This window comes from Diadema antillarum, unplaced genomic scaffold (assembly GCF_040938485.1).
Source record: "Diadema antillarum isolate AM-2024a unplaced genomic scaffold, OU_Dant_1.0 seq00000398_RagTag, whole genome shotgun sequence".
Classification (NCBI taxonomy): domain Eukaryota; kingdom Metazoa; phylum Echinodermata; class Echinoidea; order Diadematoida; family Diadematidae; genus Diadema; species Diadema antillarum.
In genome coordinates, this window is record NW_027271389.1 from 716,880 (window position 1) to 742,201 (window position 25,322).

Consider the following 25,322-nt stretch of genomic DNA (forward strand, 5'->3'; position numbering starts at 1 on the left):
CAGTAAAAGGATATCGATTTGTTCTTTTAGAAGTTGCAAAAAAACCTCCCCGTCTCGAGTCGTAAGTATCGCGCCAATAATAGCACCCAGTCGACTTCGGATCGAGTTGCAATGACGGGGTGAAATTAGAATTCATTCGCGACAACAGGAAGCGACTGAGAAATGTGAGATCTTACCCCCTCTGAAGTTTGTCTATAGATGAATATCACCATAATATCATTATGCTTATTCACGCAAACCAGTTACATTCTTTTTTTAACAGCGTGGGAAAACAGACCAAGGACTGTTAATATATTTTTTAAAGAGGATGTAAAATATATACGTCGATGTAGGGCAATTTTTCAATCAGTTGCGATGTAAAATATCATCACAATTACAACATAGTTGACTCTGTCGTTTAATACCAACTATGCTTAAAATAGGATGTCGGCGTTGAGAGGGCTAGAAATACTTGAGAAAATATTTGTGTCTCGAAAATACGGTGAAGGACACGTAAGACTGGGGAGCTATCAACTCACCACCACCAATGCGATTTAAAGGGTACTCAGATCCATATTCAAGATGCGATGAGTAAAGATGCAGCTCGATGTAAATGATATGGACTTTCAATCACAAGGTCAAAGGTTCGAATCCCCTGGCTGTATAGCGGTGGTGTCCGTCCAAGGCACTTTATCCTCATCGCCTATAGTCGTTCGGAAAGGACTTTATGCCGTCGGTACTGGTCGTGGTTGTGTGCTTTATAACAAACATTCATCATACTTCCTTAGCGATTATGCAAACAAAATCAATTCAATTGAAAAACAATTTACACGAAATGAAAGTAAAAGTCGACAGCAAAGGTTTAAGCGCAAGCTTTCCATAAGATTGTTGTGCAAGATGACGTCGATTGAAAATAAAACAAAATTAATTCAATTAAAAACAATTTAAACGAATTGAAAGTAAAAGTTAACTGCAAAGGTTAAAAGTGCAAGCTTTCCTTAAGTTTGTTGTGCAAAATGACACCAATTGAAAAAAAAATCATACAAACAGAATTGAATGAGCTTTATCAATTAAGGAAGTTATGACACTTTCCATTTGCACATGTTTCACGAATTAGAGTATAGGAAAGACTTACGAGGTCGTGACGTCATCACATCTAATTTCCTTCGGGTGTGAATATGACTGTTTTTCAATACTGTTCTGTGTGAACATGTGAACCTGAATTTCAATAACTTTGTTTGTGATCTTTTGAGGGTGCACATTGTATGGGATGGTCTTCTCTCGTACCACTTAAACAATTTAAAAACATGTAGATACTTCAGTGTCGCCAGTCCGTGATCTCCCGTAAACCGGGCGTCTTAGCACTGATCCGCAGCATTATAGGACTACAACACCCGGCGGAACGGCTATCGTATTTGAAGCATGATAGAATGTGAGTGGGCCGGGCAATGTAGGGTGGGGTTATTAATTGCGGGTAACAGATTCCTCTCAATTAAGCTCCCGTCGCTTTCACGACTTTGTCTGCTTCTTTGTATACCGTACTCAAATCATATCATTTTATGTGTTTGTTTGTTGTTGTTGTTGTTGTTTAATCAGTGGCTCCGGAAGCCTTTGGAGCACGGGGCACTATAGTAACTTATCTTCAATGGGTAATGTGCCCGAGTCTGCAAAATCAGTTCTGCAATCTCAAGTTCCGCCTTGCTCTGTTGTATGTATTTATATGTATTTATATCTTATACGTACTTATTTCTGCACGGAAAGTTGCTTTATCCATCCCGTCTTGAACACTGTTGAAAGAAAAAACACATTTTCTTCACTTTCCAAAACAGCATGGACCCTTTCACGTTAAAGAACTGCTCGGTTACTTTTAATTGATCTATATAGCAGCCCCTCACCAAAATACATCGATTTACTTTTTCAGAATAAAACAGATGACTTGATTTAAGGGGGAGAATAATCCTCCCGGTGCTCTTAGAAATAATTATTCTTAATTGCAAGGGTTGAAGTGTTGGAGCAAATTTTTACGTTGGAAAGAGAGAAATATTGCTTTTCTCTCGCTCTTCCATCGCCAAATCTTAAAGGTCAATGCAAGAAAACGTTGAAAATTATTAACTGAATATTCACAAATTTTGGATATCGAGACACATGACTTGATATATATAGGTTGATGAAACTTTTTTTGTTTTCTAACCTTCGTGTTACGTCATAAGGGTCATTTCCTTGCGCTCGAACTCGAATCGGAAGCGACTCGATATACCCTGACGTAGAAAAGTTGTGCGCCTGTATCGCACATCTCTTTAACAGTCACTTACAACCAGCATCACTTCTACGCAAGACTGGTCATCATTTCGTCATTAGCCCAGATAACCGCCAGGCAGGTCGAGCGCCACACTGGAATTTCTATCGTGTCTCTTCCGTCTCACGCACTCTACTAACAAGACGCCCATAAACATGGAATACGAAATGTGATCGAACATAAGATGTACACACACATTAATGGATACATCAGCAGCTACACTCACTCCCCTTCTCCCTCTCTTCATCCCTCGCTCACTATACCCCTTCTCCTTTCTTTGAATGCCTCCTCTCATGGCGCAGGTTCGATCCACTTTCTCCCCCGCGAGATTTCTTGCGGGAAGATCCGTTAATTGTCTACATCCCACTATCATTAGTCACCTGGTGGAGTCGAGAGGAGAAAGGATTCCAGTCACGTGTAGAGAATGCGTGTGTCCTTTGCTTTGCGGCTCGGTGACTCGCATATGGGGCGGCGGGGTAGTTCGGGAGGGCACAGGGCCGGGAAATGGGTTGCCGGTTCATGCTCCTTTTTCTTTCTATCTTTCTTTTTCTCTCTCTCTCTCTCTTTTTCTATGTTAACTTTTCGTCCAAGTTCAAAGTGGTAGCCTCGCCACAGTGCAGTCTTTTTGTCCTTTCTCTCTCTCTCTCTCCCTCTATCTATCTATCTATCTATTTATCTATCTGCGTGTGTGTAATTATAATGTATAAGTGTATACAGTAGTATATAAATATAAAAATATATATATATATATATATATATATATATATATATATATATATATATATATATATATATATATACATATATATATATATAAATGAAACATAACATTTAATATTTACTTGTATTATTAGCACATTTTGCAGTCATATTCTTTATATAGGTCCGATAGTTTTTGCTGCTGAAAATGTAGGAGGCTAACATGTAAAGCAATATGCGAATTTAATGATGAATAAGACACACATTTCCTCCGAGGGCCTATCGTGAAAAGCTATCCCATCCACTGGTTGTGGTACCATACTCAGGGTATGTGAATACATGTACTTTGGGAAAAATAAGTTTCATGCTGTAGCTGTTGGTATGGAGGGCAAATAGGGGTGGAGGTGGGCTGATACTCATTGTCAGTGAACAACACAGACATTTCACATCAACTCAAGTGTCACATATGATCTTAGCAGGAATGAAACCTCTGCCAACTTCACAAGAGCAACTTCTGCTTCATATGAAAGAGGACAGTTAGCCTATCAAATGAGATGGAGTACAGACAAAGATCATTTTCAACCTTCTTCCCCCCCCCTTTTTTTTGGGAGGGGAGGGGGTTGTATTTCATATGATGCCTTCCATGAATATTTATTTTTCATTTTCCCTATGCAAACGTCACTTCCAATAGATGGTATGCAAAGACTTGAAGTGTTTCCAGTGTAAGACCTTTAAGGTTTATTAGAAAAGTACATAACGCAATACTGTACACACAGAGAAGAGAATAGCACATCCCAGCAGAGATATTGTGTCACAACATATATTTAAATCCTACCATACTTCCCAATCAAACTTAACTGTTTATAGAACAGAGAAAAACAAAATCAACACAACTGAAGCACTATAGCTACCACTCCTGCTGCTTAACTAAAATTCCACCTACAGGTTAGCAACTGTAGCAAAGTATCACATTGGAATACAAACCTCACATTATCCTTTCAATTCCACGATGATAAGACCCAAAATGGGTAAAAGCACATGAAGTTAACAAGAGTTCAGACAGTTTGTTGACTCCTGTGACACTGCACCTTTGACCCTCAGCTGGCCAATCCAAATTTCGACATGATTTTTTTTTTTCTGTACACATTAAGTGGTTAAAATCCATAAAATTATACTCAGAGCTGTACAAGGATACCTATAATTATACGACAATAGAGCATCCTGCATCCTTTTCCACTTGATAATACTGACCTTTGACCTTTTGAACCAATGTTCCTAATATTGCCAAACCTTTCAAAAATACTTTTTTGAGGCAAGACCTCCTTCACAAGATTTCTCTGTTGTTGTTTTTGAGTGAGTGCACTTTCATAAGACTCATCTTTAAATGAATGGAAGACATATTACTGTAAAACGAGGAATGTTCGCGTGCAGATTAATTTCACAAATTTTGCGAGCACCAAGATTCGCAAAATTAAAATGCACGAGAAAGTTTTTGTCTACACTATATGCATTGAATGCTAGAAGCAATCCACTAAAATTTCATGCTGCGAAAGAGGCAGTCGGCTCCAATTTGCGCAAATTTCATGCTGCGAATATATCATGTTTTATAGTAAGTCTTACACAATGTTGGCAAAAAAAGATGGTCTGAGAAAACCAGTGCCTTTTGGTTTCCAGTTGAACTTTGAAGGGTCCCAAAGCCCACGTTTCACAACAAGGGCTCATGTATTTGCACTTCTTTTTCTTTTTCTTTTAATCACTGATACTGGTATTTCTTGGCCCCTTTGTTAGGGGAGACCCTGTGTATTGTTGAGTAACAGACATTACACCTTCCTCTTAAAAAAAGTATTTACATAATCAAGATCTCAATGACATGATCAGACATTTCAATAACTGTACAACATATCAACAAACACGTGCCTCTTCACTTTACTAAACTATCATTTCAACATCATGCCACTAATGACCTACCCTGCACATTCCGAAAAGAATACAACTATACACACATAAACATACATCTCTCCACGCACAAGCACTGATGATATACAGAGATTGTGACCTTTATGTACAGGTGACCGCTACTGGATTTTATCACGAAAAGCATGTTACAGACTTTGTACGCATGCCTCCTGTACAAATGAGAATGCAAATAGTCAGAAGACATGACCAATTCTCCAAACTCATGTTTAAATGGGTGTAGAGAGCCAACAATGTTTCAACCTTTTTTCGTTTGCTCTCTTCTAACAATTCATCCACCAAAAGCAAACAGACATACAAGATTAGCCAATAATGTGAGATGGAAACATCACTCACAGAATGCAGGGGCGGATCCAGGAATTCTGTAAAGGGGGGGGGGGGGGGTGCAACTAATATTTTTGGGTCCCACTTCCGGGTTTCATTTCATTTTTTTTTTCTTTTGTTTTTAACGAAAAATAAAGGGGGGGGGGGGGCGTGCGCCGGTTGCACCCCCCTCTGGATCCGCCACTGGAATGAAACAGTGACTGATACCCCATTCATACTGGGCATTTAGAGCACTCCCAGAGTGCTCCTGAGCCCCTCTGAACTCTTATTAACTGACAGTCAGGCCCTGGAGCTCTCTAAAGTTATGCCCCTCTTCAGGCTAGTTCTCAGCAGCGCACCTGAAGTACTCTAAACTCTGTATAAACGGCCACCAACATCTAGGAGCACTCCGGAAGTGGTATGTAGTGCGCACTGAGCATACAGTTTGTATGTGGGGAGTTCACACTCACTCAAAGATCACCATGCCCTTCTCAGTCACGTATGGTCTCATCGAGCCATGGTTCTCTACACAAACAGACGCAGAGGGGCATAAGTTTAACCGCTTCAGGAGTGCCCCTGGGCACAACTTTGTGTATAAATGGGGTATCAATAGAACACGGAAACACAGCATTCAGCCTGGAACTTGCAGCCACTTAAAACTCTTGACACCTTGTCCATATGAGGTGGATCAGACGGTCACAAATCACACACAAGAAATTTAGCACAACAGCTTTAACCGGTTGAGAAAGAGCTGATTTGCCGTATGATGAGGACACCTGCCCAAGCATACCTGGGACTAATCTTCAATGGCTTAATCTGAGCCCAGGAGTCTCTGCAGATACAGAACAGAGTGGATGGCTGCCACAGATGGGTAACTGCCATGAAGAGGATTAACTATACAATCACCAGCAAGTAGGGTACAATTTTTTTTTCATCAGCCTCAAATGAGGTTTGGACTTTGGGACCGGCCAAGCTCAGGAGAGAGGCCAGTCACCTCTGGAGTTTGCCCTGAACACTGATGCAAAGAATCACAACTCCAGGTTAATGTCGATTTAAACACGCCATACCGTCACACTCTGAGTGCGCATCCCATTGTCGAGAAAATAAATATATTTACAACAGATAACTCAACCACATGATCCAATGTAGCGTCCTGTGGCAAGCATGTTTCGTATCTGATCACAATTGTACTGATGGGGCAATAGCTTCACACAATGGCATCCACACAAAGTAAACACATAAAATGAACAAAGGTTGAACTTCAACACCGTAGCTCATAAAATATGACTTTACAGGTGAGAAGACTTTGAAAAATTAGTATTGTCTCATGAAACGTCTTCCAAGGTTTCTCTTTGTATTCTCTTTTTCCTTTCAACCTCCAAGCCAATCATCTCAACGCATGGTCTTTTGAAAAAATGCTGATATTCAATTATTTGCCATGCAAGACAAAGGCTCATTTCACTCACACTGACAAATTATTTAGACTAGCAGTGGTATTTAGGTACAGAGACTCTCTTATAGCATCAATGATTTTAGTATTACCTTTCACAAGTCAACTTGTAAGGAATAATGTGATGTTTACTGGTAATCTAATTACAATGTGATGCCCACTCCCTGACATTGTTTGAAAGACATGTTGGCCAGTGCCATGTTTCAAGCATGAGGTATTTTCAAATAGCTCTAAGGCAACACATACCCTTTTTAACACAGATATTGATACATAGTTGCTAAAAGTTTTCTTTCCTGCTATGAATCACTCACTCATACTCTGCATTAAAAAAGTGACCGCATCATCGCTGTCGAGGAATACGATTCGATCCATACCAGGCATCTGGATGTACGTAACTGCGTGTTTCACATGATGGTTACACATGTAGCAGCTGACAGAACCTGCCACCACGCAGAGTCCTACAGCGAGATCTTCTTGTAGCGCCGCACAAATGTGTCGACGTCAAACTTGCGCTTACAGCCGTTGTAGTTCATGTAGCGAATCTTGCCGAATACGGGACGCTCCTTCCAACCCTGGTCGTGGATGCCACAGATGGACCACATGCACCCTACAAGAGAGAAACATCAAAGAATGGGAAATAAAACTACAGCTGAAAGATACAAAAGATCAATTGGTTAATCGTGAATTGATATTAATCAATACAGAAAAATGGGAAAAGAGCGACTAATGTGGTTTGTACCGAGAGTACAGTGATTATATACCATAATCGTGTTCATCATTCTATCATATTTCATACCTCTCGAACTATGATAATTATCATCAAAGTCAAAGTCTATTTATATTACTATCAACATCTTAGAGGGTTAACTGTCTGCCCTAAGAAAGTTACTGAAGAATGCAAAGGCTATACATACATGACGCCAACAAAAAGACTTTGTGCACTGATATATGCACCTTCGTGCCAATCTAAACTACATAACGACAGAAGACTGACTGACCTACGTAGCCGTTGGGGTCCCGTCCATCAAGGGAGTATCTGTCGTTGAGGTAGATGGCGATGTCCAGGGCTTCCTCTGGGGACGATGTCCACTCCAGGATCTTCTTGGCCCAGTACATCCGCAAGAAGCCGTGCATCTTGCCTTCCGTCACCATCTGCACCTGCAGTATAAAGAGGTGGGAAGTGGGGGGGGGGGGGAATAGAATTAATGGTGAACCAAAACGGTACAGTTTCATAACAACCGTTACTTTCAAATGTGGTGCAGCATCTCTTTGACTATTGTAAGTCGACCGATATCCACGAAATTAACAGATCGCAAAATATTGCCTCCTGTATGACAAATGTGCTGTTTATCATCTCCACGGTTGGAAATTTGACTTTCGACACACACACCCAAACACTCAACACCTCACTTCACAATCCTATCGATGAGACAGAGTGTTTTGACTCTTGAACAAAGGTTATGACACAAAAACGCCTTCTACAGATTTACACCCCCCCCCCCCCCCCCCCGCAAAAAAAAAAAATGGTCGTATGAAAATGCACAATACTACCACAGCCACACACTCTCATGGTCCCTGTAGCACACACAACATGCTTATTACAGCATGGATGAGTTGACAGGTCCTCACACTCCAGTAAATAATAAGGCTTATTAATATAAAATGACAAGAAAATGACATTCGCCGGATTGATTACAAAATGGCTATATCAATGAATAAATGAATGAATAAATACATGGAAAGATAGATAGATAGATAGATAGACAGACAGACAGATAGATACATAGAGTATAAATGAATAAATGCATAAATGATATAAACAAAGAAATAAATGAATGGATGAATAAATGAATCAATAAATAGTCTATGCAGTGTCTCATTCAGCAGGTGAAAACTCAGACAATACTGAATTAATATCTTGAGGAGAGCAGAAAGCTGGAAAAAGATGGGGAAATGGGGTACCCCAGGAAGGTGCCATGGCAACGGATGTAAAGCTGATGATGAAATGAATGCTTTAACTAAGCGCAAAGTGAAGAGGCAATACCTTCGTACCAGGGACCTCAGGACACCTTGGAGCGGGAGGGGGGGGGGGATTTGAACTATGTATCGTGTGGAAGAATACAGCACCGCCATCAGCAAATATTGGTATACACATATCAATCCGTCAATCACATTCTGGTGACGGGTGTAGAGAGATGGCCACCACAACATAACTTGATGGGGAAAATTACAAATGGGTATGTTGTAGTTTGGGATGTGACAGTCTCAATTGGTTTGCATTGTTAGAAAAATCTCATGCTGCAGAAACTTACAAATTGAGGAGCACATAATCAAAGCATGACTTATGTTTGAAAACCTAAGGGTAATGTGTATTGAGTACCATGAGGGGTAATGACTCTGAAGTATGACTAAGAAGAGAGTTTTAAAATCACTGAAAAACTGCCAAATGAACTTCTACGAGCTGCCTTCAGGATCTGGCACACGTGAAGATCTTTCTGCAACCCTGTAGCCGGCCGGCCGGCAAATTTCAGCACTGAGAAGGAAGAAAGGAAAAGGGGTAGAGGTGAGGGACGGGCAGGGGGAGGGGGTGGGGGAAGGGAGGGGGACGGGGAGGGGGAGGGAGAGGGGGATTTGATAAAAAATCACACTGCCAACTTTTGTCACATTTCCAAGCCAGTATGACGATGACTCCTGGCTCCTCTGTCTCTGACTCATAGACCGGAGAGATCTCTAAACTTGGAAAGGGTCTCTGCCGTGGCCGGGACCCGCTCTTTCCTTCCTCCGCCCGTTCCCCGCGAGAGAATATTTCGGGGCTAGGTCACCCGAGGGAGAGGAGTGGAATAGAACGGAACACCAGGTTTCTCCAATGTGACTAGCTAGCGCAGCCAGAAAATGATGAGGCTGAAACATGAAACTCCCAGGCCAGTGGGGAAAAGGGGCTTGACAAATCCAATTTTCACGCACATGACTTTCCATATTTGGTTCCTCAGCTCGGTTTCTGCTTGCTCTGAAGTATTAAACTGATTCAATAATTTGCAATCTTCTTCTGCACAATTTCACGTGAAGTGATATCACGGCTCGTGAGTGATCCAAAAAACTGAACAAAATGCAGCCAAGAGCTGTCACTGTAATTTTGTCACACTTGCTACAGGCAACACGAAGCAAGTGCTAAATTAGTTTTTGGTGGTGTCAGGCTCAAAACTCAATTTAGAGAATCATCAAAAATCAATAGATTGCAGCATCCAAAATTGGCTCAGCAAAAGTAGAAGCAGCACTGCATGACACCATGGTATACTGAATTCTATTCTCTAAATCTACTAATTTGCTAATGATTAGTGGGTTTTGTTGTTTTTTTTTTTAAACCAAAGATATTTTTAGCTGGTAATTACTATTAAAAGCACTGTGGCTTTTCCTACATAGTCCTCCATGCTTCATGAGACTAGATCATCACACAATTTGGTATGAAGTTATTTTATGGCATTTAGGCTAAACCAACATCAGTGGCTTATACCATTGAACATGAGCAATCTGTTTGGCTGTCTCAGCTACACACTTTCATCAATAGATGGCGCTCTCACAATTCCACAAGCCTCAAACCATAAAAAATTTAACGATGTGACCAAATTGTTCCAATTGGATAGTGAAGTTATATGTGCCTATAAAAAAAAACCCTTCACTGGGTTAGGTAGTACAGTGACATTCAAAGAGTCATAAATCTGTCATAATTTATTGCTTTCACTTGTAGCCTAACCACTTTTTATCTGCACCAAACTGTTGGGAGCATTTCATAGTACTACTGAAATAAACATTCCTCCATTCACTTTCACACATGATGTGTATGTAGCATCCCGTTTCTAGCATAAATACAGCTCACGATGGTTGAGCTTCTTCCCTAATTATCAGGACATAAAATTTGCATGTCACATGGGATAGACATAAATCTTTTGATACTGACAATGTTGTTTCTGTTTTAATTTGGTGAATTCCTTATGTCTGGTAAGATGGAATATTTGGAGATTTATGCCCTAAAAAGACATTTATCCACTGGAGACTGTACATCTGATGTCCACCAACAGCATCCATGCAAATGCATATATAAGCAGCTAAAGGACTAAACTTGGCATAAGATTGTCACAAATGAAATTAGGGCAGATTGAAGTTGTTCTCTGAAAATGTATAAAGCATTTTTTTTTTCCTCCCCAAATTCAGAGGATTATGAAGATAGATATTTGGCAGTCAGTTATTTGTAGGGCATACATTCAATTGCTTGTTCATCTGCTGCATAAGAGGAAACTTTTTTTGTAGAAATATATACATGAATATGATCTTGAGTTGAAAAAAAAATACATGATTCATTCACATTCAATTCTATATATAGAACTTTTCATTAACTATCTTTTTTTATGATGTGTAAATGAATACCCTACATGGAAAAATATATACAATTATGAAGTGGATGGATTGTTCTGATAAGTAGAGGGCATAATTTCATTATGCTCATGATTTCGGAGGCAAGCAAGAGTTGTTTTTTAAGGTCATTTAAGGGGACTCAACATATTGGTTCCTTGTTGCTTTCATAGAATGGCTGTATTCACTCACACAGGGTACACACAAACACTTTTTACCGAGCATTTGTTACAAAGCTTCTTTTCACTCTGTGCAATATATATTAATACCAGTGCCAATTTTAGCTCCAGGTGATTATGGTTGCGACTCACAATCACACGCATGCACACATACAAAAATATTGACATGAAACTAATACAAAGAATGATCGCAAAATCGTGCGAGCGAAGCAGAATCTCTCGACTTCCTCGCACGAGCCGTGACAAAAATGACTAACGTCACCCTTCACGGGGCAGACAGGAACCTTTTCGGCAGACCAGGCCGTGATTAATGGAGAGAGGAGCAGACAATTAGCGCGGCATCGCCCTGACTCAACGATAACCTCGTCCCAGGTCTTGCAGAGTTCACGCTGCTTCCTGTTGACCCGCGTCAAGTTCGTTAGCGCCTGACGCTGGCTGCCAGCGAGGAAGTGCCCCCTTATGCGCGCCGCAGTACTCACTGCACAGCCAGCTCGCTGGCACAACTTGGCCGGCATCTGACATTCGCACTGGGACAACCTTCATTCAACTAGATCACACCACCTCCCCCTCATAATAGATATGCAAATATAACACATTTGCCAATTTCTTCCTTCATTACATTCGTACAATATGAAATCTTTAAAAAACATGTCGGACGTAAATCCACCACCTCCAGCTAAGAAATATACTTCACTGTCGGTGAACCTGCTTCTATTTTGTTTGATAAGGTCACAATATTCATGCAAAGAGGACTTCTCGTAAACTCTATGTTGAGCCCGTTTCAAATCAGTTTGTGTAGCTGAGATGTGACACAGGCTGATTCAGCCTTTGCCACTACAAGACAAACTCGACGAAGCAGAAAGTGGATGAATTCCCAGGCGGGGGTGGAGGGAACACATGCTGCCTTGATGGAAAAAAAAATTCTACTACACACTTCATACCACCACGAAGGTCAATCATCATAACCTACATCGATGATGTCACAGAACGGTCAAAGAACAAAATTATTAAAGTATGGTGGCAAATTTTCAAACAGTAGTATCAATGACAATTTTCCACGCAAGCAAGCTTTTCAAATAAGCAAACATTCATACCGGCATAACTTCATTTCAACTGTGTCATTCTGACAGGAAGTGACAAATCTGTCGCTTGAAGGAATTGAAGAATGCCTTAATGCCTTCAACAAACTGAGGAAAACCAATGCTATTCCTCTTCCTCTTGTTTATTAAATCTAGAGTGAAGTGCGACATAAATATGACACATTTCATTCTGTGACACATATCACACACTTACACAAACACACAAACAAACAAACAGAATAAAAATTCTATGCCTCAGTAAAATTCTGTGCTGACAGAATTCCAGTGACAAAAAATAAAGCCAGGAAAGGTCACCTGACTTAACTTTAAGTGTCAAAAGAGAAGGGGGGGGGGGGGAACTGACAGATAGAAAAAAGACAGAGGGACAGAGGGAGACAGAAAAAGATGAAAGAGACAGTTAAAGGGACTGTACAGTACTGGTTGAGGTAGGGATTCAGGTTTTGAACATTCCTAAGTGAGATAGTGAAAAGCCCTTTAAGAAATATGAAAGAGCATGCAATTTTAAGAAGTATTAAACGTTTATTTGATGAAAATTGGTTTTCAAATGGCTGAGATATTCCAAAAAGTGCTAATCATAAAAGACGACATGCCATAACTTTATTAGGATCTCTTTGTTTATCCTTGTTTTTGGATATCTCAGCCATTTCAAAACCGATTTTCATCGAATAAACTTTTGATACCCCTTAGAACTGCATGCTCTTTGACATCTCATAGAGTGGTTTCTGAATATCTCGCAAAACGTTAAAAGCTAAATCTTCATCTCCACCAGAGCTGTACACACCCTTTAAAGGGATCCATGGTATAGTTTTGGTTGAGATGGGGATTCAGGTTTTTAATTTTTTTTACGAGATAATTACAAACCATTTTGAAGTAATATTATAGAGCATACAATTCTAAGAGGAATTATAAGTTTACTCGATGAAAACTGATTTTGAAATGGCTGAGATATCCGAACAATAAAGTGGTCCTAATGAAAAGTGGGTCCCACATGACCTTTTATTAGGACCATTTTGTTTGACTCTGTTTTTTGACATCTCTACCATTTCAAAACCTATTTTCATCAAATAAGCTTTAAATTCCTCGTAGAATGTTATGCTCTTTAATATTTCATCAAAGTGATTTCTAATTATCTCGCAAAAAGTTAAAACCTGAATCCCCATCTCAACCTAAACTAATACCATCCCTTTAATGAGTGTAAAAGAGAGATAGAAGAGAGTGAGTGAGACAGGGTGAGAGAGAGAGAGAAGGAAAAAATGATAAGTCTAGCCATTTTTTCCCCCCCTGATCCTTGGTATCACTTTACAACTTCATACTTTTGACTGTAGGCGAGAAAACAGAAGCAGCTTCTATCTGACTACTCCCTGAGAGGTCTTAGTCCAGGCATCTGGGTAAGGAACCCAGGAAGTTGCTTGACAGCAGACAGACAGACACACACACACACACACACACACACGTATATGATACAAATAGCAAGTCATTTCTTGATTAAGCTCATTTTGTTCTGCAAACACAAACATCCCCACGGTTGGCACAATACAGATACACTGTAGTCTGTATTACAAGGCATTTGCCAATTTCCTTTCCATTGAGGCAAAAGAACACTAAAACATAAAATGTGATAATTCCCTCTTTTCCTCTTTTCCTCTGTCAAATGAAGTGCTCTTTCTGCTCAGTTCTGTTTCTGGCATGGTGGTTATTTCAAGAGACCTAAACTTTGTTGAGCTTGCTCATCATTGACAGTATACACTGAATCTGGAATGAGGTGACAGATTTATCAATATTTAATACATAATTATTTATGTCAAACCTAAAACTTTAAGACACAAGTAGATGACAATGCTATGACTTAAATCTAATCATATTGAGGTTAAAAAAAATACAGGCAGATCATAGTTCTTATATGCCTGCGAAACTGTTGAATTTTACTCAAACACAGAGACATAATACATAGAAAATGTGTGTGAAATAACGCTGTGATAACACAATTTCCCTCTCATAACAAAGAAAATGCAAAATATTACCCAGAAAGGTATGCCAGAAGTATTGCAATCTTATAGCATACCTGATTGTGGTTGCTACATGATGTTTTATACATAGTATATCAGATTTCATCAATTAAAACATATCATTATACAGCAGTATCCATGCTGCCAGAAAGAATGACGTGAAGCAGCTTGTTAACTGCATGCGATTCAATCATCTCATACTGTAAAAGTGGATATTTTCGCGCAACTAATTTTTCTAGCTCAGCAGGGCAAAAAGAGTTTCACATGTTTTTAATTCTGCAGAATCAAGACATCAACTACTGGAACATACAGCAGGCAAAATTTTAATACTGCAAAAAAATATCAATTTTTTCAGTACTAGTAATGCTCTACCAACCAACTGCTGAACAGGGAGGGTGCTTCAGGAATAAATGTTGAGTACTACAACTGAAATTAAAAATTCCACACTTTTCATCTCAAAATTCTGCAAAACAACTCAATATCTTGGAAAATTGCATTGACCAGCCAGACAAGTTTCTGGGCAGGCCTTTCAAATGCATTGCAAACAAATTCCAAGTGGTGTAAGATGAATTTTGAGCCCTTAATAACAACTTCCTTGTATGTTTTAGCTTAAGAGTTTTGGTACATTTTGTGGTGCACTTCACTTCCACAGTAATACTTTTTGAGACAAGGGTCAAAAGAGACCTCCGGATGATTTTCAGTTTTTTACATTTCAACAACTATAAATTACTTTAATACACCAAGAACAGAGTTTCAAAATATAATAGTGATTGGGTTGAGGGATAAGAATGTTTTCAAAATTTACAACAAATTGCAATGAACAAGGATGATGACATGGCAGCCTCACCATAAGAATGCATGAGTTGGGGCTCAAGGAAGCAGAACAAAATAAGATGGCATACATACATTCTACACCTAGGTAGACTTGTTAAGCAGGTGGTATTGTAATGAATTACACCGCTACATTTCTGAAATATGTGAGGCTCCTACGTCATCAGCACTTGTAACAGTGTAATTTGTTTAAGATTTTTCAGAGTATTGTTTATCTGCTCAAGGACCACAATAAATTTCACAAATCTATACACGGAGCTGCTGATTTATGTACTACATGATGTGAAATTATGAAAATCGTCTGGAATGCCCCCTTTATGTTTGGCTTTCATTTGTGCACAGCACAAAGGAGAGATTCAAGTGTTCTTCACAGCAGACACAAATATCATAAATTACTGTCATGTTCCAAACACCACCACCACCAAAAAAAAAATAATGATAACTAGAAAAGTACTCTGAGAGCGCAGACCTCCGCCAAGCGGCTCGCCCTAGCAGAAATCAGAGCACGCACTCTAGTGCGCGCATGCAAACCTCAAATATGCGTGGCTTGATCTCCCAAGTTCATTGACCCTGCCTTCCAAAATATCAAGAATCCTCCAGAAAATCCATAAAAATTTCTCGATCACTACCAAAATTTAATCATTTGTTCCTTGTGTCACTCTCAACCTTTCCTATAATTTTCATCTAAATCCATTCACAACTTTTTGAGTTATTTTGCACACGGACAAACCAACAAACCAACGCCGAAGAAAACATAACCTCCTCCCTTGGCGGAGGTTAATATCAGAAATTACTTTCATATCCCAAACGACCACCAGAAAAAAAAAATTATAAGAGTAATAACCTTTAAAAAATGGGGGAAGGGGTCTTGCTTATTCTTGGCTCAATGCAAGTATTAGCGTTTGCTTTCGTATCTGAGCAGCATGACACATTTTTTCTCAGCACACGGAGTAGATTTCAAACACAGATTATGATGTTCAGTCAATAAATGTCAGCCATATGTACCGTGTTAGCAAAAAAAAAAAAAATCAGCTAGGTAGGCACAATCAAATATATAACTTACAGCACAAGAAGCTGCTGTGTAAGTCATTGTAAGCTAACATCTAGACTACAAAAGCCTATGGAAGGGTTGCCTCCCTTCTTGGCAATGGATTACAGTGTGAAAAGTTCAAGAGGATTTGGAACCATCAAGGCAATGGCACAAACTGAATGAGTAGCTACCGCATCAAAGGGTGGGGATGTGTTGGGCACAAAACCTCAGAGCTGCATGCATAGAGGGGCCATATCTACCCCCCTCACCTCACCCCTTTCCCCCTTATTCCCACTTTATATTGAGAGAAGCCCAGATATAGGGTCTAGCAACTGTTGCCAGACAACTGTCTTTCAATCATAAGCCAGTCTACAAATCAGCGCGTAAGGCACAGTACTTTTCAAAGCCCCACGTGACTGGAGAAGATTGTGGCGTGACACATGATGAAAGGGGATGAGTAGTCGAGATGAAGTAGGGTAGGGGGAGGGGTAAGGGGGGATGTGGTTGCCCGAGGGTGGGGTTCTTGATGCAAAGACCCCCATCCTGATCAATGGGCCAAGGGATCTTCTACAAAGTTCAACTGATGAAAACACAGAGGAAATGAGAGCGGTGTGTTTGAACATCTCACCAGATCACAGTTGTGATGAGTTGCAAAAAAAACCAACAACCTCACCAGACTGACACAATTTTCAAAAAGTCGATTTTTAAAATTCTTTGTGTGCCAAAGTGTAAAACCACCTGTCTGCCACATTATTCTGAGATCACAACACAAGCTACTGTAAAACGAGGAATGTTCACGTGCATTTTAATTTCGCAATTTCGCGAGAGCCAAGATTTGTGAAATTAAAATGCACATGCAAGTTCTTGTCTACACTATACGCATTGAATGTTAGAGGCAACTCGCAAACATTTTGTGCTGCGAAAAAGGCTGTCAGCTCCAATTCGCGAAAATTTCATGCCGCAAAAATATTGTGGTTTACAATATTCTGTTTTTTAAACCATGTAACTCTTGATAAAAGTGTATATTATGCCAGAAATACAGTAAGCAAAATTGTGTTTGAAAAATTGCACGCTTCCGTGATATAAATTCTATGACAGAGCGGTGGCCATGACACTTTCAATGTGCTGTGGCATATTACAATTAATCAATCAGTTTGGTGGTGTGCCCTGTTGTGCATTTTGAGTGAAATTTGCACAGTTAGAACCAAACCATCACCCTAATCAGGGAAGCTGACATGGCTCACATTTCAGGAGTTAAATGAATTGCAAAAACATGTTATAGTAAATAGGTGAAGTATTCTTATGTAAAATGTATTGCTGCATATTTTCTTGTTAAGTGTTCTGACCATGTACAAGAATAGACAGAAATATCATATGGACAGATCATGCAAAATACTACATTTAATGAAAGGTCACAATTCATTCCTATCAACCTTCATCAAGTTTTTCACCCAAAGCTGCACATTAGTTGTATAAACTGCCAATCATTGGCAAAAAAAAATAATAAAATGTTTAAACCATGTTTTAACTACCACTAAATTTCAGAAGAGTTCTCTGTAATATCTTGCAGCCACAGGTCACTGCATCCACAATAGGAGAGCTGAGACTGGGTGTGAAGAAGAAAAAAAAAATGTGGATGTTTTTCATACGAAGAGGTCAGTCTCTAAGGATAATTTCAGGGGTCATCCTTCAACGCTGCAGATTTTCACACTATCCTTTACTACACATCACTGCACAAACAGAGCTTATTGATGTCAAACTTTTATTTGAGGGGGGAAAAAAGGCTTTGTGGGCCTTTACAGGGGTGTCTAGCAATAGAGCTATGGACTCAGCTTACATCTTTATGGACTGACAACCACAATTCGGCACAGGAAATTCTTCAAATGTCTGACTCCGTCGTGCCGGGGCTCTAGGAAACAAAGGGGAGCGAGAGCAGAAGAGCTAACCACTTGGACTTGCCGACGAAAAACAGGAACTGGCAAATTATCGTCGATTTTCATGTCACTTTGGGGTACCTGAATAAACATATTACCGGTAATGCTCCCCAACGCAGCAGCGAGGAACTTCACGGAGGGAAGTGGTTCAAGCTGTTTGACGGTCAGCGGTAGCTCTCACAGATTTAATGCAGATATTGATGACAGTTGGACTTATCAAGATAACACAAGACTCTCTGGCAAACAATCCACAGCAATCAAGCAGTGAATGACGGGAAACTTTTCAACGACACACAAACTGTCATAAAGGACCTACATTGCAGTAAAGGAGGGCTGGCATCAAAATGAGCTTCGAGATCAGTTCTGAATTGATACAACTTCCCTGGGGTGCCCTTTAAGCACATGCCATTAACTAAATTGTAACCCTAATTGATAACTTTTACAAATGAAAAAGGTAGCTTACATGTACATATGACAGCACCTAGACATAATACAATTTCCGTTTACTACATGACAGAAAAAAAAGTGCAATCTAAAGGCTACTTGTGACATGCTGTATAAGCAGTACAACGAGCAGCATTTTCATTTTTACAAATTTCACAAGTGGAAGCCAATTGCCATAAACTGCAAATTTAATTATTCACAAATATATTGCCCCCAAATGTAGATGCACTGGATATCTTCAAGATGGGAAATCACAGCCTTTTCTTCTAAAATGAATGAATTATTCATTCCTCATTTCAGCATTTCGCATTTTGTCATTGTGGTTCTTGATTGCAAATTCAACCACTCACATAAGTGTCTTACAAGTTCAATATTGCAAATTATCTGGTGTATACAGTACCCACACAAACAATGTGTGCTTTTTTACTTGAGATATAGCACACTGTACAGTCTAACTACTTCTTTTCATTATATCTTCAATTATCATAATTATCCTTTTTAATACTGTAATACTTATTATTAGTCTATTTGAGATACATGTCTGATGATTATCATTAACATTACTAAATTTATTATCATCATCATAATCATCATCATCACTCATCAGTATCATTACAATCATTCTACTATTACAAAGCAAGGAAATAAGGCTCTAAATGAATATTTCATAACATACATGTATTGACCAATAATTAAAGATGCACATTGATGGATGCCTCAATGGCAAATGCAAAAAACAAACGAACAAACAAACAAACAAAACAAGAGAACACGCTGATTTCATACATTTTGTCAAGAAGTATAGTGCTCTAAGAGGATAGGAAGAAAATACAAAAGTCCATTCGTCAACACTCACAATCACAATGAAAAATGCTTTCTGGTATTAAAAGAAACTGAACTATGAACATTTCATAAATGAAAGACACAGAATAAACTCCCCATATCTTATCTAGGACAGTTTCCAAAATTGAGAGATAAAAATAAGATCCTTAACTGGCATAAAATTCAAAATAATGCAATGTTTATATTTCAAACCGTACAGAACAAAAAGACACCACATTCATATTTTCAAACAATAATTCAACTGTCTTCATTCCAATGACTTTCCCTTGAGTCTTACAGTCATGTCCCTTTTTCGTTTAGCACATACACTGTATCAAATAGTCACAACATTTCTACTAGATGAAGTTGGAATGAACTGAATGAACACTGAGTTTCCATGATTCAGTCTTAGCATACATTTTACAAGATGATCCCTGAGTGTCCCCTCACCAACCTGTACTTGCGAGTCACTGCTCCCACACTCACCCTTTGCACACTTATTTTAGTCTCTTCAGGACCATTACCCCCTCCCCCTCCCCCTCCCCCTCCCCTACCCCTTCTTGCAATTTGACAAACATTCATTAACACTTTATGTAATTACCGTTATTGGCCTGTCCTCCTAATTAGTAGGTGCTACATCACTCTTGAGCCACCTCTTTAGTGCCCCATTCTATATCTATCTTTACAAGATTTACATTTAAAAAAATGACCAGGTATGACGACACGTCCATAACCTTGAATTCTGCCTTGACATTGCATAAGTATGTCTTCACAAACTTGTAGAAAGGCTTGCACATCTGCTCACAAGCGGTAACCCCTCGCATCCCAATCCATTCCCCCTCCATAGCCCATCCCCCTCCACTGCCCCTCCCCCCCCCCCCCCCCCCCCCCTCCCCACACACACACAGACACACATACTCCTACAGCCGCGCCATGTGACCACCCTCTGGGGTTCTGGAACGTCCTGATTGGCTAGAAGCTGGCGCAGCAAGTGGAATTATGGGATAGTCGTGGTCATGTGCAGCTGGGTAGCAAGACGGCGTGGGTTGACCACGTGCCGACAGTAATTGCCGGGTCCCTGGGTTTCCCATCGTTTGTTCATGGGGGCATGCAACTTTGACTCGGCGTGAAGCGGCAGTTCTCGGGGAAGTCGAGTGGAAACCTCGATTCCTGTGCATGACTTTTGCACGCACAACCTCTTCATAGTGTGTGAGCAACTACAAGTAGCCCCATGCTTTTCCATGTGTGTTCTGCCGGGTTTTACGACCTACAGTACAACATGTATGTATGCTATCACATGTCCAAATACAAATGCTTTCGCCGAAACCTCTAAAGTTGTGATTTCTGGTTTGAAATGACACTATTTGCCAATTGTTAGCAAAACTGAAAATCCAGCAAATGAACATGAATCTCAGTGCACTTTTATGCAAGAGTGCTTTAATATCATTGCCACAAATTGGTTAATAGTTATAAGCTATTCCACATGGCACTTCACAGTCATAAGAAATCAATTTTCTGCTTGCAACCATCAAACTTAGGAGAATGTTACATAAAAAATAATTTTTCCACGACAAACGGCCATTTTCTACTTGCTTCGTTCATTTTTGTTTCAATTTTCATTCCCCTATTGGGCAATGCTGGGGCTTCCACCATTCTAACACATTATAATATGCACAGCTACATCATTGTAGGTACACAAATACCAATGCAAGGAACTACTGTTGTGCGTGCACACAAATGATACATGTTAATGATACATGCTCACTGAACAACTCACAATATTGGTTCAACTCTACGGAGGTGCTGTAGTATATAGATGTGGACACTCAACTGTGGATCCAGGAAGTTGTGGTTCAAGTCTTGATCGAGTATGTTTCTTCACTCATATAAGTGAGAATACTTAATATAATATTGACTGGCCTCGGGGGAGATACAGTGTACCAGAAAATATTGCCCAAACTAAAAGAATATTGCCTGAGTCAAAGACGAGGGCAATATTCTTTCAGTGCGGGCAACATTTATCTGGTATCTCCCTCAAGGCCAGTCAATATCATAATTATTACCTATCCCCTAGGTAAATTTGATAGGAAAATATGTGAATACGGCTATTCACTATGACATAGATCAAGCCACATTTGACTACCTGTGGATCCTCACCAACATGTCGAATAATTGAAAAATTGTTCATCAATGTATGTCATGCAACTCCAACTTCAAAGATACATGTACATATGTAGTTGTAACAGGCGAACTTCAAACATCTGAACGCTTTTACACTTTATTTTTGCTTCTGTTTCAAATTGGAGTTGTAATAACTGATGGTCACTGTGCAGTTATTGAGCACAAATGGACTAGTCATTGTTTGACATGTAGTGCTGCTGGAAGTGGTCGACCTTGTATGAGTTGATTTATTGGCATTCTTCTGCGGTGTGTTCAACCGACACACAGCAACGTCCTTGAATGTTTTCTCTTCGTGGTCGATCGGAATGTTTACATGTAAAGTGAATGGGGAAACCCAGAAGAAGCAAAATACCAACGAATATTGACTGCTGACCTCCATGACCCTGCAAAATACCAACTGCAACTGCCTCGCAAAACTACCTCGTATAGGTAATAATACCACATATTACCCACAAAGAAAGAAGTATGACACGTCGGAGTATCCTTTGTAGCGTACGTGCTGCACACAGCAGTGTTTCAAACAATGCCTGGTTTCTGCTGACTGGAATGGTTAAGTCCAGGGGCGGATCCAGCGATTCCGTAAAGGGGAGGCGCCTTTACAAAATCAAAGTGGCACGCACCCCCCCCCCCATTTTTTTTCTTTTTATTTCTTATTTTTAACCAAAAATAAAGAGGGGTGCACGCACGGTGCACCCCCCCCAACCCCTGGATATGCCACTGTAAATCTGTTTTGTGAAGCCACAAAGACCACATGTGGTTATGTCATATTGAAAACTGAATAAGCTTTGAACTAAGCAGAATCCTCCAAATACCTTCTCTCTCCAAGCAAACCATACAATTACATATGCCCCCTTCACTCTCTGCCCCCATCCCCTATCCCCCATCCCCTCCCCCCCCCATCACATCACCTGTCAACATACATGTCTTCTGTGTTGTCATGGTAACCAAGAGCTTGCCATTATTGCAATGTCTCTCTGAAGAGGAGAGTACCCCAGTCATGGGGCTTAAAGAGTCTCGCACATGTCAAACAAACGGCTATTGACTCACTGGGATATTTTCAGGGATGGGGGGGGGGGGGGGGTGCTCCAGTCTGCTTGATAACTGGATCTATCTTGCTCTTACTCTCCTTCTCTCATACACCCTTTTTCTCACCCTTCCCCCAAAACCACCCCCTAGTGCTGCCCCAACATTTACCTCAAACCCCGCCCCAAACCTCTCCCATACCCATTTCCCTGCCTCTCGTTCAACCCTCGACCTTTAACCCCACCCTCTCCATCACCCTTCCACTTTTCTTCTCATCCCTTGTCCCATTCTTTCCCTCATCTCTCTTTAGCCCTCCCACTCAACCTTTCCCACTTCTTTTTCACCTCATCCCCATTCTTTCTCCAACCCTTCACCCAATCCTTCCCTTCATCTCTTTTCATATTCTTTCCCTTACCCCTTCACCTATGAACTCCCTCATCCCTTGCTGCTCTTTTCCATAACCTCTACCCTTTCCCCTCACACGTTCCCTTATTCTTCCCCCTTCATGTTGCCATTCAACCCTTTCCCAAGTCTTCCTTTATCCTCCATCCACTACATTCCCCATTCCTCATCACAATCTGTCCTCCCTCGTTCCCCCATTCTTCCACCTCTTACCCCCTTGTTCAGTTCTTCCATATTTGTGGCCCCCCTCACCCATCAAAATACTTTTTCACCTACCACCCCCCCCCCCCTCAATTTTCCTCAATCCATCCCACACTCATTTCTCCACCCTTCCACCCTTTTCTAATAAATCCCTCCAACCCTCCTATTCATTCCCTTCTCCTTCACTGGGCTGATTCCTAACTCCTCCTCCTTGCTTTTTCTGAATACTCTCACCCCCATTTATCTCCTTTCCCTTCTGATCTCTTTCCATCACCTCCCCTTAACCATTTCCTCATCCTTCCACCTTTTCCCTTTCTCTCTTCTATATCTGTTTTATCACAATTCTTAGTCTCCATCCTCCCACTAATCCTAGATTTCAAACCATTTCATTGCCCTTATTGATCAACCTTATACATTACCTTTTCCTCATCTGTACCCTAAAGCTTTCCACCAACCTTTCTCTCACCCTGTCCCCTTCTTCTGTCCCTCGGCCTTTTCCCTCCCGAGTCTTCCTTTGAACCTCTTCTCAAACTTTCTGGCATTTTTTCCCCCTCACTTATACCCCCTCACCCTGCCTTCCCTTAGTATTTCACCCTAACTCTTTCATGCGATGCACTCTGTGTGAACTCTGAAAGACCTTCTCTGAAACTTGTCACCAGCTACAGAGTAGTTTATTTGATGCAGCCCAAAGCTTTACCACCTTCCAACTCCTCTCGCTGCCAGTGCCACCCTTAGTTTCTCCTGCTGAATTTCCTCCACTACACTGCTTTCCTCACATGTCCCTTCTCTTCCTCAGGTTCTTTCTGATCTCCTTCAAATCATTCTTTTTTTCTTCTGTGCTGGTTTGAAAAACAAGATCACTTGGCATACTCTATTATCTCCTCTTCATATCTACAACAAAATCAGAAAAAGTCTATTGATCTATTGTGTCTGGCTCAAAGTTTTCACTTCATCTTTAGCAGGGCATCGAAATCAAAGTTTTCTTCCTGTTAAGCTTAATACCCCAGTTCCACAGAGATTTTGTATCATCGGTCACTCACTGGAAGCAAAGTTTGCTGCTTCCAGCCACCGACCGAAGTGTATCGGATCGTAGTCTCATGAATTTGACATGGTTGGTCGACTATCAAGTGACTGTCAGACAATGTCGCACGTGATCCTCATCTGACGATCTCGCCTCATCGGATCACCACCAGACATGTCTGACACTGATCTGATACTGTATACACTGTATTTTCGCGCACAGATATTTTCGCGAATGACAAGGTCATAGACATGTTTGTGAGATGTTTTCGCGAATCGATGCTGACGCTTACATTAATGCTCTATTAACAAAGCGCATGGAGACATTTTCGCGTGTTGTTAAATTTGGCGATCCAACTGTGATTCGCAAAATTTGTGAAAATTAATCTTTTGCAAAAATAACAGCTTATATAGTAGTCAACCAACATGAGTCAGATTCATCAGCATCGATCCGATAATACACTTCGGTGGGTGGCCGGAAGCGATAAACTTTACTTCCAATGAGTGACCGATGAGAGAAAATCTCTGTGGAATGGGGGCATTAGAAAAAGAAATTCAATGAAGGTAAGAAATCAAGAATATGCATCCAATGTGGTAGGACACATGCAACATGAAGGATGAACTCAGCTGGCCAAAAAGTCAGCAAGGGGATAAGAAGAGAGAAAAATGCCAGAAACATCAGAGTTATCTCCTATTTGGCCAAAAGCGGTAACGTGACTCATGGGTGAGGTCAAATTGAACAATGCAGGCAGCCGTAGACAGATGCACCGGGCTATGAATAGTAACAGGCCATGCCAAAAATACAATGTGTCACGAAGGGCAAGATGTTCCCTGGATTTCTCTTTCTTCTCCTCCCTCTCATTCTCTTTCACTCTCTCTGCAAGAGCACACCTAAGACAGTCTTGCAGGGATCATCAGCATGATGTCACTGGCTGTGGCCAGATGCCAACTTTTAATGCAGAGCTGCCCTCAAATAGTTGCACGCTGCTTTAGATGGCAGAATTTAAGACAGCTAAGTTAGAAGGAAAAGTTCTTTAGAGA

The 25,322-nt window shown here is 40.5% G+C and overlaps 1 protein-coding gene across 1 annotated transcript in view; it reads right to left on the reverse strand.

Moving 5' to 3' along the window:
* Positions 1-7,159: 7,159 nt before the first annotated feature.
* LOC139732022 (deoxyribodipyrimidine photo-lyase-like) overlaps positions 7,160-25,322 on the reverse strand; it is a 45,649-nt gene continuing 27,486 nt past the window's right edge. Inside the window, exons 11-12 of the mRNA XM_071642897.1 lie at positions 7,700-7,859; positions 7,160-7,308 (exon numbers count right to left, since the gene is read on the reverse strand). Of these exons, the coding sequence (XP_071498998.1) occupies positions 7,160-7,308; positions 7,700-7,859 (309 nt within the window). The remainder of the gene's footprint in view (positions 7,309-7,699; positions 7,860-25,322) is intronic.